General features: G+C 36.0%; 2 protein-coding genes and 1 long non-coding RNA gene across 3 annotated transcripts; all 3 read right to left on the minus strand.

The window, feature by feature from the left end:
* On the minus strand, positions 262-7182 carry LOC109727996 (glutamine--fructose-6-phosphate aminotransferase [isomerizing] 2). The gene is made up of 11 exons (XM_020258250.1): positions 6743-7182; positions 5774-5946; positions 5218-5329; positions 4525-4664; positions 3751-3912; positions 2699-3020; positions 2069-2319; positions 1873-1987; positions 1203-1458; positions 948-1116; positions 262-624 (listed from the first exon to the last, which is right to left on the minus strand). The coding sequence occupies exons 1-11, from the start codon at positions 7002-7004 to the stop codon at positions 541-543; spliced, it is 2046 nt and encodes a 681-aa protein (XP_020113839.1). The 5' UTR covers positions 7005-7182; the 3' UTR covers positions 262-540.
* Positions 9405-11495, minus strand: LOC109727917. Its single transcript, XR_002220873.1, has 2 exons — positions 10879-11495; positions 9405-10520 (listed from the first exon to the last, which is right to left on the minus strand). It is a non-coding gene; the product is annotated as an uncharacterized LOC109727917 (long non-coding RNA).
* LOC109727851 lies at positions 11591-12055 on the minus strand (the record flags this gene model as incomplete). The annotated part of the gene is given in 1 exon segment (XM_020258052.1): positions 11591-12055. A coding segment is annotated over 1 exon segment (229 nt), but the record flags the coding sequence as incomplete, so codon positions are not given.

Below are 14951 nucleotides of genomic sequence, written 5' to 3' on the forward strand. Positions count from 1 at the left end.
TCAATTGTGTGCGTTAAAAACAGATGGTTAATTAAACAGCGTTCAAAAAAATTTTCGCACGACTCCAGCCAGCCGTAACTGATGTTCAGTATTTAATTGACAGGTCGATGAACCAAAATTTTAAAAAGCAATAACTTTTTAGCAGGGAGTTTTGCATGGTAACAAGGTAGAAGCGCCTTTTACGGTGGGGATAAGAAATAAGATTTGCCTCCTCATCAGAAGTGTTGCATCGATTCCAGTTTTGCTTGCAGAAGAAGGCGGTTTTCATATAATACCTCTTCTAATAACACTAATCAGATGGTACTTGATCAAACAGCATTATTCTCTACAAGCTCCTACTCAAAACAGCACATCTGGGACTGGGACGTAGGAGGAAATGCATTACAGCAGAGTCGAGAAGGATGAGACACAAAACAAGAAATAACAAACAAAACAGTACACCTAACTTAGGTCTACTTCAGCCTGCACCGAGGGTGCCCAGAGCTTAGCAAGAACAAACTCATTCATAAATAAAAGAAACAATCGAATGCTATTCTTCTCTCACTGCGTAGTCACGCTCTTTGCTAGATTCCTCGGTTGGTCCACATCGTAGCCGCGAAGAACTGTGAGGTGGTATGCTAATAACTGCAAAAAAGAAGGCGGCGATATATTAATTCGTACGATCAAAATGAATAGACTACTCGATCGAGCCAACGAATGCTAAAAGCTGATTCCGGAAAAGGAAGATGTTTCTGTTCCGACGAAGCTTGCACAATTCTAGGATATTTAATTTTCTTTTAATCTGTTCATGAAGTAGTCAACTGTACTTCTCCCATGAAGTCATAGAAGGGAATGGGACCAACCCAAAGGCTATTTTAGATGATAGTTTCTGAAAGGTCGGCGGCCAAACGTTGAAGAAAAATTGTCGGAAAGAACGGGAAAACTGTGAGGAAGAACACTTGCTGTACCTGCAGAGGTATAATATTGATTACTGGTTGAAGACAATCTGCGACTTGAGGGACCTCGATTACTCTGCAAGAATCACCAGTGCAAACAGAGGGCGCGTCTCCCTCCGAGCACATCACTATCAAACGTCCTTTGCGAGCATGTAGTTGTTGAATAACCGATTGTTGTTTACTGGATAATGTAAACAGAACTATTATTAGTAAATGAACACACACCAACATAGTTTCTGGCCTTGTTTACGCCAAAAAGAAGCTGACCTGAAACAAGTATCACGAGTGGCAATAACAATAATGGGCAGGGTCTCGTCCACTAGTGCCAACGGCCCATGCTTCATTTCACCGGCAAGCATACCTTCGCTGTGCATTAGGGCCACTTCTTTCACTTTCAAAGCACCCTCGAGGGCAGTGGCGTAGTTGTAACCTCTACCAAATACAAGGAGCGATTGCGTATCAATCAGTGATTCGGCGAGATCTTTCATTTCACCATCACGTTTCAGGACCTCCCTCACTTTGTCTGTAAAGAAATTAAGAAAAGAAGTTTAATGGGATAGTTTGAAACTTCAGCCCATGCAGATTGACAACGATTTCAATAACTAACATTTAACTCGAGCATCAATAACTAACATTTAACTCAAGTATCAAATCAGTCCTTTTGTTAGTCTAATGTCTACAAGAAGACGTCGCCATGGTATCATCATTAGATATTTCTTACGTGGGATTAGGCCCTAGCTTATAATGATGCTGTTGTGGTACTTATGAGACAGTAGTGTAACAACAAGACTCAATGGCTAAAATAATACACAAAGCAAACTACAGGGACTGAGATGTTAAAAAAGAAATTGAAACTATGAGAAGGCCATTGATATCTAGATAACATTTTAATCATTTTATTAACTCCAAATTTATGCTGCTTGATGTCACTACATACTTGGTAGGTCTGAAAGGCCAGCTATAATAGATTCTCTTCGAGCTTGAGTGGATAATCTGTCCGACCCAATAGCCAATGCCATCATAGCCATCACTACAATCTGACTTGTATATGCCTAAAAACTCACAACAAAACACCATTAGAGAACAAAACTCTAAATAATTCAAACACAAAAGAGCAGATAGATGAGTCATACCTTTGTACTCGCAACACCTATCTCACAACCAGCATTAATATGAATACCACAGTGTGTTTTCCTGGCTAATGTACTACCAACAGTGTTGGTTATTCCAACACACAATGCCCCGTTCTTTAGGGCATATTCAAGAGCAAGTAGGGTATCTGCAGTCTCCCCAGATTGGCTAACAAAAACTGCCGTATCTTCTCTATATATAGGACCTTCTCTATCCAGCAGGTCACTTGCAAGCTCCATTGTAACAGGGATACCTTTAAGAAAATTAGGTAAAATATATCAAACAGAGCCATAGCCTGAATTAATTTAGAGATACTAAACTGCATACCCCACAAAACTACAACCTTCCAATATCACATATGCCTTTCGAGGAGTAGAATTCTTACATATATGCCCTAGTACTTAAAAAGAAGACCCTTTTAAACAGAATTTGTCCAGCACAAAACAAACTTCTATGAAATAGATGACTCCCCATATTAAGGTTTTTTTTTTTTTTTGGTAAGAAATTGCACTATTGCTAGTCATAAAAGGAAATTCAGATTTTACAGTGGTATGATTTTGACAGGATATATCTAAAGAACAGTATAATTTGTTTTGACCGAGAATGCAGAGTGAAAAGTCAATTGGACTAACCACAAAGCTCCTCCAGAAATGGTCTTGAAGCTAAAGCTGCATGATAACTTGTGCCGCAACCAATAAAGATTATCCTTCTACTGTGTCGGATTGTTTTCATGTGATCCTTCAGGCCACCCAAAACAACACCATTATCTTTAAGTCTTCCCCTCATTGTTGTGGTCAAAGAATTTGGTTGTTCGTGGATCTCCTTTTGCATGAAGTGATCATAATTTCCCTTCTTTATTTGTTCAACCTCCATCTCAAGAAAAGACAACGCTCGCTGCACTGATGCTGGCTTCTCATTATGGTAGTCGAACTTGAGGATTGATACACTCCCATCCTGGTGAGATCATAAATTTGGATTAGGGACCAGTATTAAGAAAAGATATGAACAAAGAGTTTATGTTCAAGTCAAAGGAAAAGGTTGAATTGATAAAAGTTATCCATCTACTTTAGTAAATATAACACTAAATGTACAAAGAAAATTAGCAAGTAACAAACTTAAATTTATCAGATTAAATAATGAAAAAATGAAAAATAAAATGAGATATTTCACAAAAGAAAATATCAAGGTATGTTGGTGTCATTATCATCTTGGTGACAAAAGGAACAATAACACACTAACCAACATAATAAACAAAAAATATACAAACATATGGTGAAGGCCTTAACCTTAAAGAGAGTTCAGTTTAGCAAATGTAATGACACCCAGAAAAAGGTTTACATCAATCTTTTCCTTAACGGACATATGCCGTGCTCATACATCTTCAAATATCTTTTAGGATGAATATGAGCCCTACTGAGTACTGAATCAAGACCGAATGAACTAATCCATACTCATGCAACATATGCAGTTAAAGATTGAAATTAAAAAATACTTTTAAGAAATAGCTTTGGAGGTGCCCAAACAAGTGCTATGCAGAGAAATATATGTCTGGTATTGCAGAAAAGAGTTTATAGCAAAATTTAGAGGCAACTGTTGAACGGCAACATAAACAGTAACCCAAAAAAGCACAGAGCAAGAAGTACCACAAGTAAGATAGGGGGATAACCAAGAGTAAAGATCGCACCTTGATGTGGACCACTTCATTATCTTCAATGGCCAAATAATTTTTCGTATGTTCCACAATTGCACACAGGTCACTGGAAAAGAAGAGTTCCTTTGGCTTCCCATTAGCTGTTAGTGCTTTAACATCATGAAATAATGGTTTATCGGTGTCACCACTTAGTTCCTGAAAGTAAAAGAGTTTCAAAAGTAAATAATACCAGCCAAAGAACAACTTTGTAGAAAATTGCGTATAAATCTCAACAAAACCATTGATAATTTAAAAATCTTAATATACGTGATCTGAAATATGCAGGAAGACCAGTTTACTGCAAAGCTGTATACATAATTCAACTGACGGAAAGAAAGATCAATCAGTGAAGTGCTTGCTGGTGATTTGCTCAAATTACGAAGAAAATAAACACCGTTTACAGAATCAGTTAGCCTGGGAAGTGCACTGGTTGATTTTGATCTGCCAAAAGCTCCTTACAAGATAAAAAGTATGCAACAAACTAACATTGTTTGGAAAAAGAAAAAGCATAAACACTGTACATATCTACAGATGACAAAGGAGTTGCTGCAAAAAGGCTTGGAAAAGTATAAGCTAATAAAATTAATTTACTGTTCGTGATTCTCAATTGGATTTGACCTATATTGCCATTTTTTAGCAGTAAAAAAAGAACATATATAGTAGAGCCATATCAGAACTATACTCATCAAATAACTGGACAGTATAATGATTTATCTGAAACTTTATCCAAGCAGTCTAAATATAAATCGGACATAACTAATCACTTACTTTTACACCCAGGATCAATGTGCTTCCTCGCGTGCAGGCAATCAGTTCATTTGGATAATGTGAACTTTTGAAGATAAGTGCATATGCTCCTTCAAGCTGTCTCATGACTTCTATGACAACTTGGCTAAAAGTGACAGTTCCTATACAGAAATAAAGATGAGCTTGTTATGGCCACTTCAACAATTTCATGACTTGAATTTGATTGTTTGACAAGTTATTGAAAATAACAGGAAAAAGGAGAAAAAAGATAAGATAGGCATACAGCCCAAAAATTACAGAGCAATGTGGCATAAGGGAAAAAAGAAACAGGAGGAAAAAAAAGAACAGAAAATACAGCCACATGATGACCAATAGAGCTAGTTGCCTGAGTTAATGAGATGATCATATTTAATCAGGTCATTGTCCAAGAAAGAAAAGAAAGATTGAAACCCCAACTAACATGATAGACAACCAGCAATGAAAGTCAAACTCAGACAATCATCATGTTCCACGGCAAAAGGAACAGCAAATAGTTGCAGCATGGAACATGGCTTAGCATAGAACTCACTTGCAGCATAGAACATGGCTTAGCATAGAACTTGTACAAATCAAACCATCAAATCACTAAATCAGTCAAAGACTCTTGTTGCCTGATTCATCAAAATTTCACATCACCATGTATAAAAAGCATAAAAGAACTTATGCAATAAGTACCTTCTCCATCATGTGCCCTGTCAAATACAAACTTTGCAAGCTTTGGAATGACTTCTGTGTCAGTTTCTGATTCAAAGGTAAACCCATGCCGAACTAATGTCTCCTTTAGTACCTGAAGGGGGATCAAGAACGAGAAAATTATACTTTTACAATACTTGGCCTTTGTTGATATCTTTACCAATCAGGGTGTAAATAATTTCATGAAAAACTTCATGGCCCAGAACAGACATGCATGTCAAACTACCCAAACTCATTTAGCATAATAAAAAAAAAAGATTAAAAAAATTCCAATGTCATACACTAATAAACAACAAACCTTCCATTTTAAGATTCTAGACTTCCTGGTTCCTAATTAGCTTCATACATAGAACATGAACGCTATATATGAAACAAACTTTACAATGAAAAGATATTATGGCTTTGTATGACTCAAAATTGATCGAAACCAGTTCATCTTCTGCACCTGTGGTCCTTTTTGTTGTTTGCGTGCGTATTATGCTATTATCGTATGCTTTTCCTTTCATTACGTGTGGATTAAGCATGTAGATGAACAAACCTCATAATTAGTTATAATGCCATTATGAACAACCAAAAACTCATCCCCTGCACCGGATGATTGTGGATGACTGTTTCTGGGAGAAGGCACACCATGAGTTGCCCATCGAGTGTGTGCAATTCCAGCATGAACAAGAAATGTTCGCTCCAGGTTTATATCCATTTCATCAACCTCTACAAACACCAAAGAAGACTTGGTTAGATAGGACGAAAGATTGTTCAACTCCTCAAATTGCCACCAAAGAAAAGAACATTTCTACAAAGTGAAATATAGAAATGCAGAATTCCGCGTCCCTCTAGCCGGCAATATGTAAAATGCTGAAAAAAATGTGTTTTTCAGTATAAAATTAAGACATGAGCAATCAGAGAGCAAAGTCAGATGTATTTCAAAAAAGACGGCAAGCATTATATCATGAAATTTGAAGGAAAAAGACCATCAAACTGCTTCTAGGAAAAGCCCTGACCAAAAAAAAGGGACTAAGTAGGATGAGAAGCATAGCATTCCCTGTATAGCTACATCCCTAACCATTTCATGCACTATTCATCAGATCACACGAAAAGGAGCCACAAGGATAGGATATCTTAATAACTATCTCATCTATGGCTCCCACCAACTCCACTGAACAACTATCTCAAAAACAATGCTTCCAAAGTCCCAATTCCCAATAGCAACAACCGTAACAACATTCCCTACTCCACTTGCTTCATCAAATCATAAAATGCTCACAGATTTTTTTTTTTTGGAAAGGCAACTCAATCCAATCTTGTCCAGAGATAAGATCAATACCACTCTTCAAAAACAGAATTGTGCATAAAACCCTCAAAACTCCCTTCTCTAAACGAACAGGAACAAAGGAACACAAACAAAATTTTACTACAAAAGCCCTAAGAATCCAAATTTTCCCCCAAATCTCAATCCCAGAGATAATTAAACACACAAACAAACACCCAACCCTACATTCCGACTCACCGGAGTACACGGATCCGACGAGCGACTCGATCTTCCCTTCCTGGCGGAACACGAGCGGCTGCGGCCCCCTCGGACCCGCCTCCCCCTCGCCTCGGCCCTTCTCCGGCATCGCGGCGGCGGGGGCGAGATCGGAGTCAATGGCGATCCCGGAGGAGTCGTAGCCCCTGTACTCGAGGCGGCGGAGGCCGTTGAGGAGCACCTCGAGGATGTACCTCCTCTCCCTCGCCACATTGTAGTTCAAGTACGCGAAGATCCCACACATCTCTCTCTCTCTCTCTTCGTCTCCGCTCCTCCCTCCCAATCCGAGTTCGTCGCTAATGGCGATTTCGATCGGGTAGAGAAAGAGAGAGAGACGAAGCGATTTATAGGATTCGAATCGAGGGGAGAAAGAGAGGGGGAGGGAGCGAGAAGAAGAAACAAGGCGGTTGGGGCGTGTCAGGTCAAAATTCAATTGCGCCATTTGCAACCCGACTTTTGTCCAATTTTTTAATTTGGTCCCCACAAATTTGTATTTTTGACAGTTACTCCTCAGGAATTGAATTTTTTTACCCCAATAGCAAAATTATTTCTGTTAATATAACTATCTATAAATTATTTTGATTATTATGTAGATCAAAAAAATCTGAGAACAGTGTAAGATAATAAAAATCATTATAAATGAACTATAATAGTTTATTATAAAAATATACTAATTGTCTTATCTGAAACAAAGAATGCCGAAAATGGTCGCTGATGTGGCAAATTAAATTTGGTCGGCACCCATATTATCATTCTCAACTTAATAATTAATTAATTAATTAATTAATTTGATGAGAAAAAAAAAACAAAACGTTCTTAAACAATTAACAAAAATTAGGGAGTAAATTGTAAATACCAAAATACCGGGCATAAAGATGTAATAGACAGAGGCGGGCGTACCCGGAGTTTTAGAGAGAGAGAGAGAGAGAATGCGAGGGCGATCGCAAGCGAGTAACGCGTGTCGGCCGTTCAAGGTTCCTCGAGATTCGCGTAGCTGCACGCGCTCTCGCGGGAGCCGTGTCGACCGCGGCGGCGTGGACTGCGTTGGCGTTCTCTCTCTATCTTTCTCTCTCTCTCTCTCTCTCTTCTCTCTCCTTTCTTGGTGAGTCACCGAGTCAAGGAGAGGTGAAGACCACGGTACGGACGCTGGACGCATGCGGACGCGTGCGGCTTATCGTTGGTTTACGTAGCTTCGGATCTCGACCGTCCATTCCCGCAGCGTACACGATGACCGAGTTGCACGATCTCCGCATGCGGTCCCCATGCCGCACCCCAACTCGGTGTAAAAATGTATGGAGAGCCACTCACTAATTTGAAATGACATTTCAATTTTATCTTTTAAATTATTATTATCTTTTTGAATAATAAACAACACAAATAATAAAAAACTTGTAATAGTTTGGGCTCTCACATGTTGCTTGACACATAATAGTATAAATGTAGTTCGTTAGAGAAGGAGCGAAGTAGCATTATTCAAGATGTTCTACACTTCTACCTGGTCCTGCTACGGAGATTTTATCAAAAAACATACAAATTGATAAAAATGAGTTTCCAGCGGATAAAGTTGAACCGTATTAATCCTAACATAGTCTTTTTTAGATAATAATTTTCTTTTTTTTTAAAAAAGAATTCAACTAGAAAAGTAAGTTTGATAATAAATATTGGATATATGACGAGTATCTAAAGTGGGAGAATAACGTGGCATCAAATGATTGGCTGAAGCACGTATTACAAGGCCATTGAAACAATTGACAAGATGGGTGGAACGTGCTGGGAACCTTCCTTAATCCCCGGACCCCAGTAGACAAAGTCTAAAAATAATCTTAAAAAAAAAAAGAAAAAGCCTCAAGCAAATCAACAGATAAACAAATCTAATTTTACTTTGGTCAACAATCATACGGCAAGGAAAATATTTTGATAAAATTTCGAATAGCTCTTGGCGTTTAAATTTCCGATGATGATACAGAGATATGCTGTGCAGATAATCAGATCATACTAACAATCCAAACATTCAACCAAATTTTGATAAATTAAAAAAAAAAAACCAAAAAAAAAGAGAGTATAGTTTATTGGGTGGTATAGGTCATTAAGTTAGGGGGCAATGCAGCATGACCCTCTTAGAGATAAAAATTCGATGGAATATAATATAGTGTGCAAAAATTTTCGGCACACGTACTAAAACAATCCACCAATCCATATTAAAAAAAATCCGTCACCGTCATTAACAGCGATGCGACGACAGTTGTGGCAACAAATGTGACACATTAATAATAATCCCCACAATGAGAGCAATTTTCTAGTAAATTTAATTGTTCATTGCTCAGGTTTTGATATTAAATTTAGCTCTTGACCTGCTTTGTTTATCTCCATCCCCAAGGCAACAAACAACACATCAGGTTAGTTGTGTTATCATTCGAGTAAGAACAAAAAAAAAAGAAAAGAGTGAGAGAGTCAAGTGTTATAACTTGGGAAGCCATCTTGATGAATAAATATAAATAGAGCATCAATTGGGGATCACCAGCAGGACACAGCAAAAGTTGCATCCACCAAAAGCTAACAATAATTAGAATACATTATAATTGTTTAATCAAGAATTACTTAATCACAAGGGGTCATCCATTCCAGAGGCAACACAGAGAAGCAATTGTCAAACCACAATACATTATGTTGTAATTATTATATCATCTCAAGTCAACCACAGAACACAAAAAAGAAAGCTATCAAACTCGAAGTGCGTGATTCAAACGTAGAAACATACAATGAGACAAAAAATTTATATAAAACTCTCCTTGTAGAAGATAGAAGATTGTATATACATAGGAATTGGATGTCCTCCATCTAACTTGTATAGGTATTCCGAACATCAACCCAACCTTTTAGAAAATAATTTCTAAATCAGAAAATGACTGGTGAATTTGATGGTCTGGTTTTGAAAAGATAAGTTTGATTAAATGCATTCAGCCCATTCTTTATGCTTTGTTTTATAGGCAGTCAGGAGCAGAAATCTTGTCCTATAAATTCTATTCTTTGGTCATAGAAATATCAACAGTGTGTGATGCCGAGCGGCAGAACCAAATCCAAACAATGCATCCATGAATTAAGGATAGAAAAATAAAAAGCAACCATGTCCATGCATCAAAGTGTCCAACCGACGAAAATCAGAAAATTTGGCACAAAGTTACATTTTTTGATATGTTATTTATCATATTTTTCAACAATATGATATGATATCAGAAGATAAACTACCAGCAGCACTGTCGCAACTATGAACACTAAACTAAGGTTTGATTGTCTAATGAGAAATCTCTGTATGAAGAGCAGGCAGACAACAGAAGATACATATATCTGTTTACAGACTGACAGAGATAACATCAAATAAGAAATGAGATCGGCTTTGGATAGTTAAGACATTAAATCTATAAATAGATTGTGCAATAAAATAGTAGTGTCAAATAGAAATTCAAAATCAAACAATTAAAGAAAAGTTATTTTGATGCCAAGGTCTGGCAACTTTCCCTATATCTTCAATCTTCGTCTTCTGTCTTCCTAATCTTCTCCTCTGGCACTTGTTACTTATCTGCAGAAATAGTGCCTAATCCACACAACTGCTGATGTCTTATCCTGTAGCATGCTTCCTCGAATGACTGATTGATTCAATCAAGTGGCAGCTAATTAGCTACACTTTGACATCCAAAAATCCTTTATCGTGCCGCCAGGGGTCTTGAATTATTGGAGTTCGTCGAGTCGGCGAATCTCAATTCTAAAATGATAAAACCGGTTCACTATCTAATTCACGATAAAACTGATTCACTATCTAATTCACAACTTGCGCAGTCCATAACATGTCATCATTTTATAGAGCAACTTCTGTAGAAGTAGCATCTCTAAATATCAATGATGTATTGATGTGTTAAGTGATTATTCTTACAACATGCTATGCTCCTAAAGGGCAAAAACAAGGTAAGACCCCTAAACTATAGGTCAATTTCGAAACAGATCCCTAACTTCATTATTATTATTTTTATTTTCTTTCATTTTTCATCTAATAGCCCTCAACTTCGTTGGTTTTGATTTAAGCTAATTCGCTGGAAAAATAGTAAACTCTATGTACAGATCACCTCTCTATCTTCTCGAACTCTTCTCTCTTGATCTCTCATCTTTGAGCTCATCCTTTGTTCTATGGCAAATACCACAATCTGAAGATCTGAGCAGTTATGAGCAGTTGACAGTTGCTTCCCCAGTTCAGATGGAGGGAATGACCAAGTAAAAAGGCAGTCAATCAAAAACTAGTATCATAATAAACTAAAGGAATTTATTTCAAAATGGCCTATATATTAGGGGGTCTCCTACATTTCTATCATTCTATAAAAAATCTAGACTACTATGATTGGCCTTCTTTATTTTATTGAAAAGCTGAGTATAGATCACCAACTTATTTTAGTTTCCATCATCAAGAACACAGATGCCCTTGAGAAAAATGAGCAAGGCGAGTGGGTATAGAGTAGTTTCATAATTTTGTTCTCGATTTTCATACATGAATATGGAGAAATGACAATAAACACAAATTGAAATGGTGTTTGATAAATGTTCCTTGATAATCTACAACAATTTATATTATTATCTTCAAAGTACATCTTACCCTCCCATCATTTTGAAAATGAGGCTGATGAAAAAAAAAATACAATTCATTCATCAGAATAATACAGAAAAGTTACCACAATCTACTGGACATTTTATAAATGATGGGAGGGTAAGATGTACTTTGAAGATAATAATATAAATTGTTGTAGATTATCAAGGAACATTTATGCACAATTTCCATTCGAAAAATTCAGATCAAGAAAAGAATCAGGTTATATTTACCACAATCAATATCTCAAAAATCACAAGCTCAAAACAAAAAAAAAGAAAAAAGTGAATCGAATGATGAGCTCTGCCTCATACACATGCAAGAACACAGAGAAAGAAAGATTTAACAGGTAAGAGAAAAGATCAGGTACAAAAAAACACAAACAAAACATGAAATACCGGGGAGTTAGGGCATTGAGAGGAGGAAGAAAGGGGGATCATAGGAACCCGAAGAGGACGGCGAAGCCGAGGACGAAGAGCCACACGATGTGGACGAGGAGGAGGGCCTGGCCCGAGACGGGGCCGGCGCCGCCATTGCCAACGCCGCAGAACCCCCTCTTCGCCACGCGCGCTCCGGCGCACGCGGCCTCGGGGCACCCGCACCAGTACGTGACCCCGTTCTCGCCGCACACGGGGTCGGGGCGGAAGCAGCTGACGTGGCAGCCACCGCCGCCGCCGCCGCCGCCGTCGGAGATGGCGGGGCAGGGGTCGTCGTGGTCGTCGTCCGCTGCGGCGTCGCCGGCGCCGGATACGGTGGCGGAGACGAGGGTTCGGGAGAGGAGCGCAGGGATGAGGAGGGGGAGGAAGAGGAGGAGGCGGAGGGAGCGCATGGGCGAGCGAGGGCCGGTGAGGGCCATGACTCGCCGGAGACTGAGGGAGGAAACCCTAACCCTAACCCTAACCCTAATTCGGGGGAGATGGAGAGGGAGGGGGAAAAAAGGAAAAGCAGGGAGGGTTATCGTTCGTTTTTGTCGGTGAGTGGTTTCCAGAGAGGATGTTGGTTGGAATTGGTTGGGTTGGGTTGGGTTTGGTGGGGTTGGGTTGGGTTGGGTTGTGGTGTAGAGGTTCGATTCTCTTTAGGTGAAAATGTATGCACACCCCCCCCCTCAACGATACCGCGTTCTGAAATAGATCCCTCTAACTTTTTTTTGTTTAAATAGAGGAAAATTTTAATTTATTTAATTAAAACAGTTTATTAGATTTAATAATTTTGATTATATTTTAGTAAACAAGATTACATTACTAATACTTAATAGGGATATTCCAGGTAATAAAATTTCTAACTTAACTAATTATAAAAAGTCAATTTGAAAAAAAAAAAGAAAATTTAAAACTAAATGTGTATCACCTACAAATTGAAGTTATGGAGGTAATGTTTAAGTTGAACTATAGTTTGGGTATTCACCATACATTTTTACATTTTAATTTTTAAAGCAATTTTATCACTAGGTGTGAATTTGTTAGAGGTAGATTTTGGTTTGGTTTGGTTTGGTTTGGACCATTCGGTGTGATTGTGGTGTGATTGGTTCTTTCTCAACACTGCGTTTGGACAGAGAGAAAATGAGAGAAAAAAATGTTAGGATCTTCTTCTTCTTTTTTTTTAAAAAATTTTCTGATTGGATTAAAACTTGAGGGGAAAAAAGAAAAGAAATGAAAAAAAAATTCTTTTATAATGTTTAATTTTGTTGTGGAGTTCAAAAAATTATACTGCTTCATTTTTTTTTTCTTTTAAAAGAGAAAGATAGATTTTGTTCATCTCTAAAAATATGAAGAGACTTAATTAGGATTAAACTTAGGAATCTCAGGATTAAACTATCATATCCTTAATTAACTGTTTGATTCTTAACTAACTGCGCTAGGTATGACGTGTTACTTTTACAGTATTTTCAGTTTAACTGTTTATGATTCACATATTTAAAAAATAATAGCTGAAACTCATGTTTAGACATAGTGATTTTAAAATACTTGGATGTTGGAGGAATCTGAATATTATTTTCCATTTAATCTTTTTCATAGTTATAAAAAAATTACTGAAATGTGCAATATGTTAGTAGTCTCTATATTAGTATTCATTTACATTTGTTATTATAACAAAATATTTATTCACATGTTATCATAACAAAGTATTTATTCACAAACATGAAGAGTATGATTAATCATTTACTAACCAATTTTTATTATTATTTATTTTAAAAATAAGAAGGATATATTTAAACTTTAATTTTATCTAAAAGTAATACAATTCCCGATCACAAAGATAGAATTATCTCTTGGGAGTGCTAAGTGAAAATTGATAAATATTTAAACCGTTTGAATCTTAAATATTTTTAACACTAATGGAATATTTAATACCAAAAATTATTAATCAAAAAATATCTTTTTTTTTTAAATAATAGTAACATAATAAGTTTAAGGGTTAATTTCATACATATTCCTGCAAATATAATGAATAGCAAATATATCCCTATAAAGTTTAACTTTAATATGTTGTTTCTGCAAAAATTCTGATGTTTTCAAATATGTTCTTGCCATTAGAATCCATTTTCAAATATATTCCTGCGATTAGAATCCGTTAGAAAAAATTAGTTAATCATAGGTTAAATACTTAACCCTAGTTAATTTTCGACATTTTTACTCCTTTATATTATACTAATATGACTTTTGGAGGAATATATTTGTGATGATAAAATTAAAAATATAAAAGGTTCTCTAACAATAACAAACCAGAGGGACATATTTGAAAATATTAGAATTTTTGTAAAGAAAACATATGAAAGTTGAACATTATAGAAAAATATTTGTCATTCACTATATTTACAGGGACATGTATGAAATTAATCCTAAGTTTAAACATGTACATTATATATAGACTTTATGGGTCGTTTGGTCCACGTTATGTATGTTTGCTAAATAATGAAAGATTAAAAGGGGAATTATATACATAGTAATCTTATGTTTGGTTCATACACTTATCTCATCAAGTACTATTAGGATATAAAATTACAGTATTTGGCTTAATACTAAAGTTGCAGTAATCTAGACAGTAATATTTTTGAATTATCCATATAGGTTTGAGTTATATAATAATACAGAGTATTTCGATATATCCATATATCTTGGATTTCTAAATGAGATTATTACTGATACTGCATTAGCACATTTAGTTTAATACAGTGCTGGATTGCAGTGTTTATAGTATGACTATGTTCGTTTCAGTCTGTAAATTCACCTTTGACAATAAAGTATAGTTTATTCCAAAATTGCCCTTAGTCATATTTGACAAACTATTTTTTACTGTTAACAAATAATATTTGTTTACTAAAATTAATTTTAAATAATTTAAATATTTTTAATTTTTAATTTTTAATTTGAACAAAAATATAAAATTTATTAGTTTAATTTAAAATATAAATATGAAATTTATAAATTTAGAATTTAAATATAAATTAAAATTTAAAATTTAAAATCTAAATTTAAAATTTAGAATTTAAAATTCAAATTTGAAATTTAAAATTTAAAATTTAAAATTTGAAATTTAAAATTTAAAATTTAAAATTTAAAA

The sequence above is a fragment of the Ananas comosus genome, linkage group 23 (genome assembly GCF_001540865.1).
Source record: "Ananas comosus cultivar F153 linkage group 23, ASM154086v1, whole genome shotgun sequence".
NCBI classification, from domain to species: domain Eukaryota; kingdom Viridiplantae; phylum Streptophyta; class Magnoliopsida; order Poales; family Bromeliaceae; genus Ananas; species Ananas comosus.

Excerpts from the sequence above, each read along its gene's own strand:
- LOC109727996 (XM_020258250.1), bottom strand. The coding sequence starts at position 7,004 with ATGTGTGGGATCTTCGCGTACTTGAACTACAATGTGGCGAGGGAGAGG. Across the intron at positions 5,947-6,742 it reads CGTCGGATCCGTGTACTCCG|AGGTTGATGAAATGGATATA; the intron begins GTGAGTCGGAAT and ends TGGTGTTTGTAG. Across the intron at positions 3,021-3,750 it reads ATGAAGTGGTCCACATCAAG|GATGGGAGTGTATCAATCCT; the intron begins GTGCGATCTTTA and ends TGATCTCACCAG.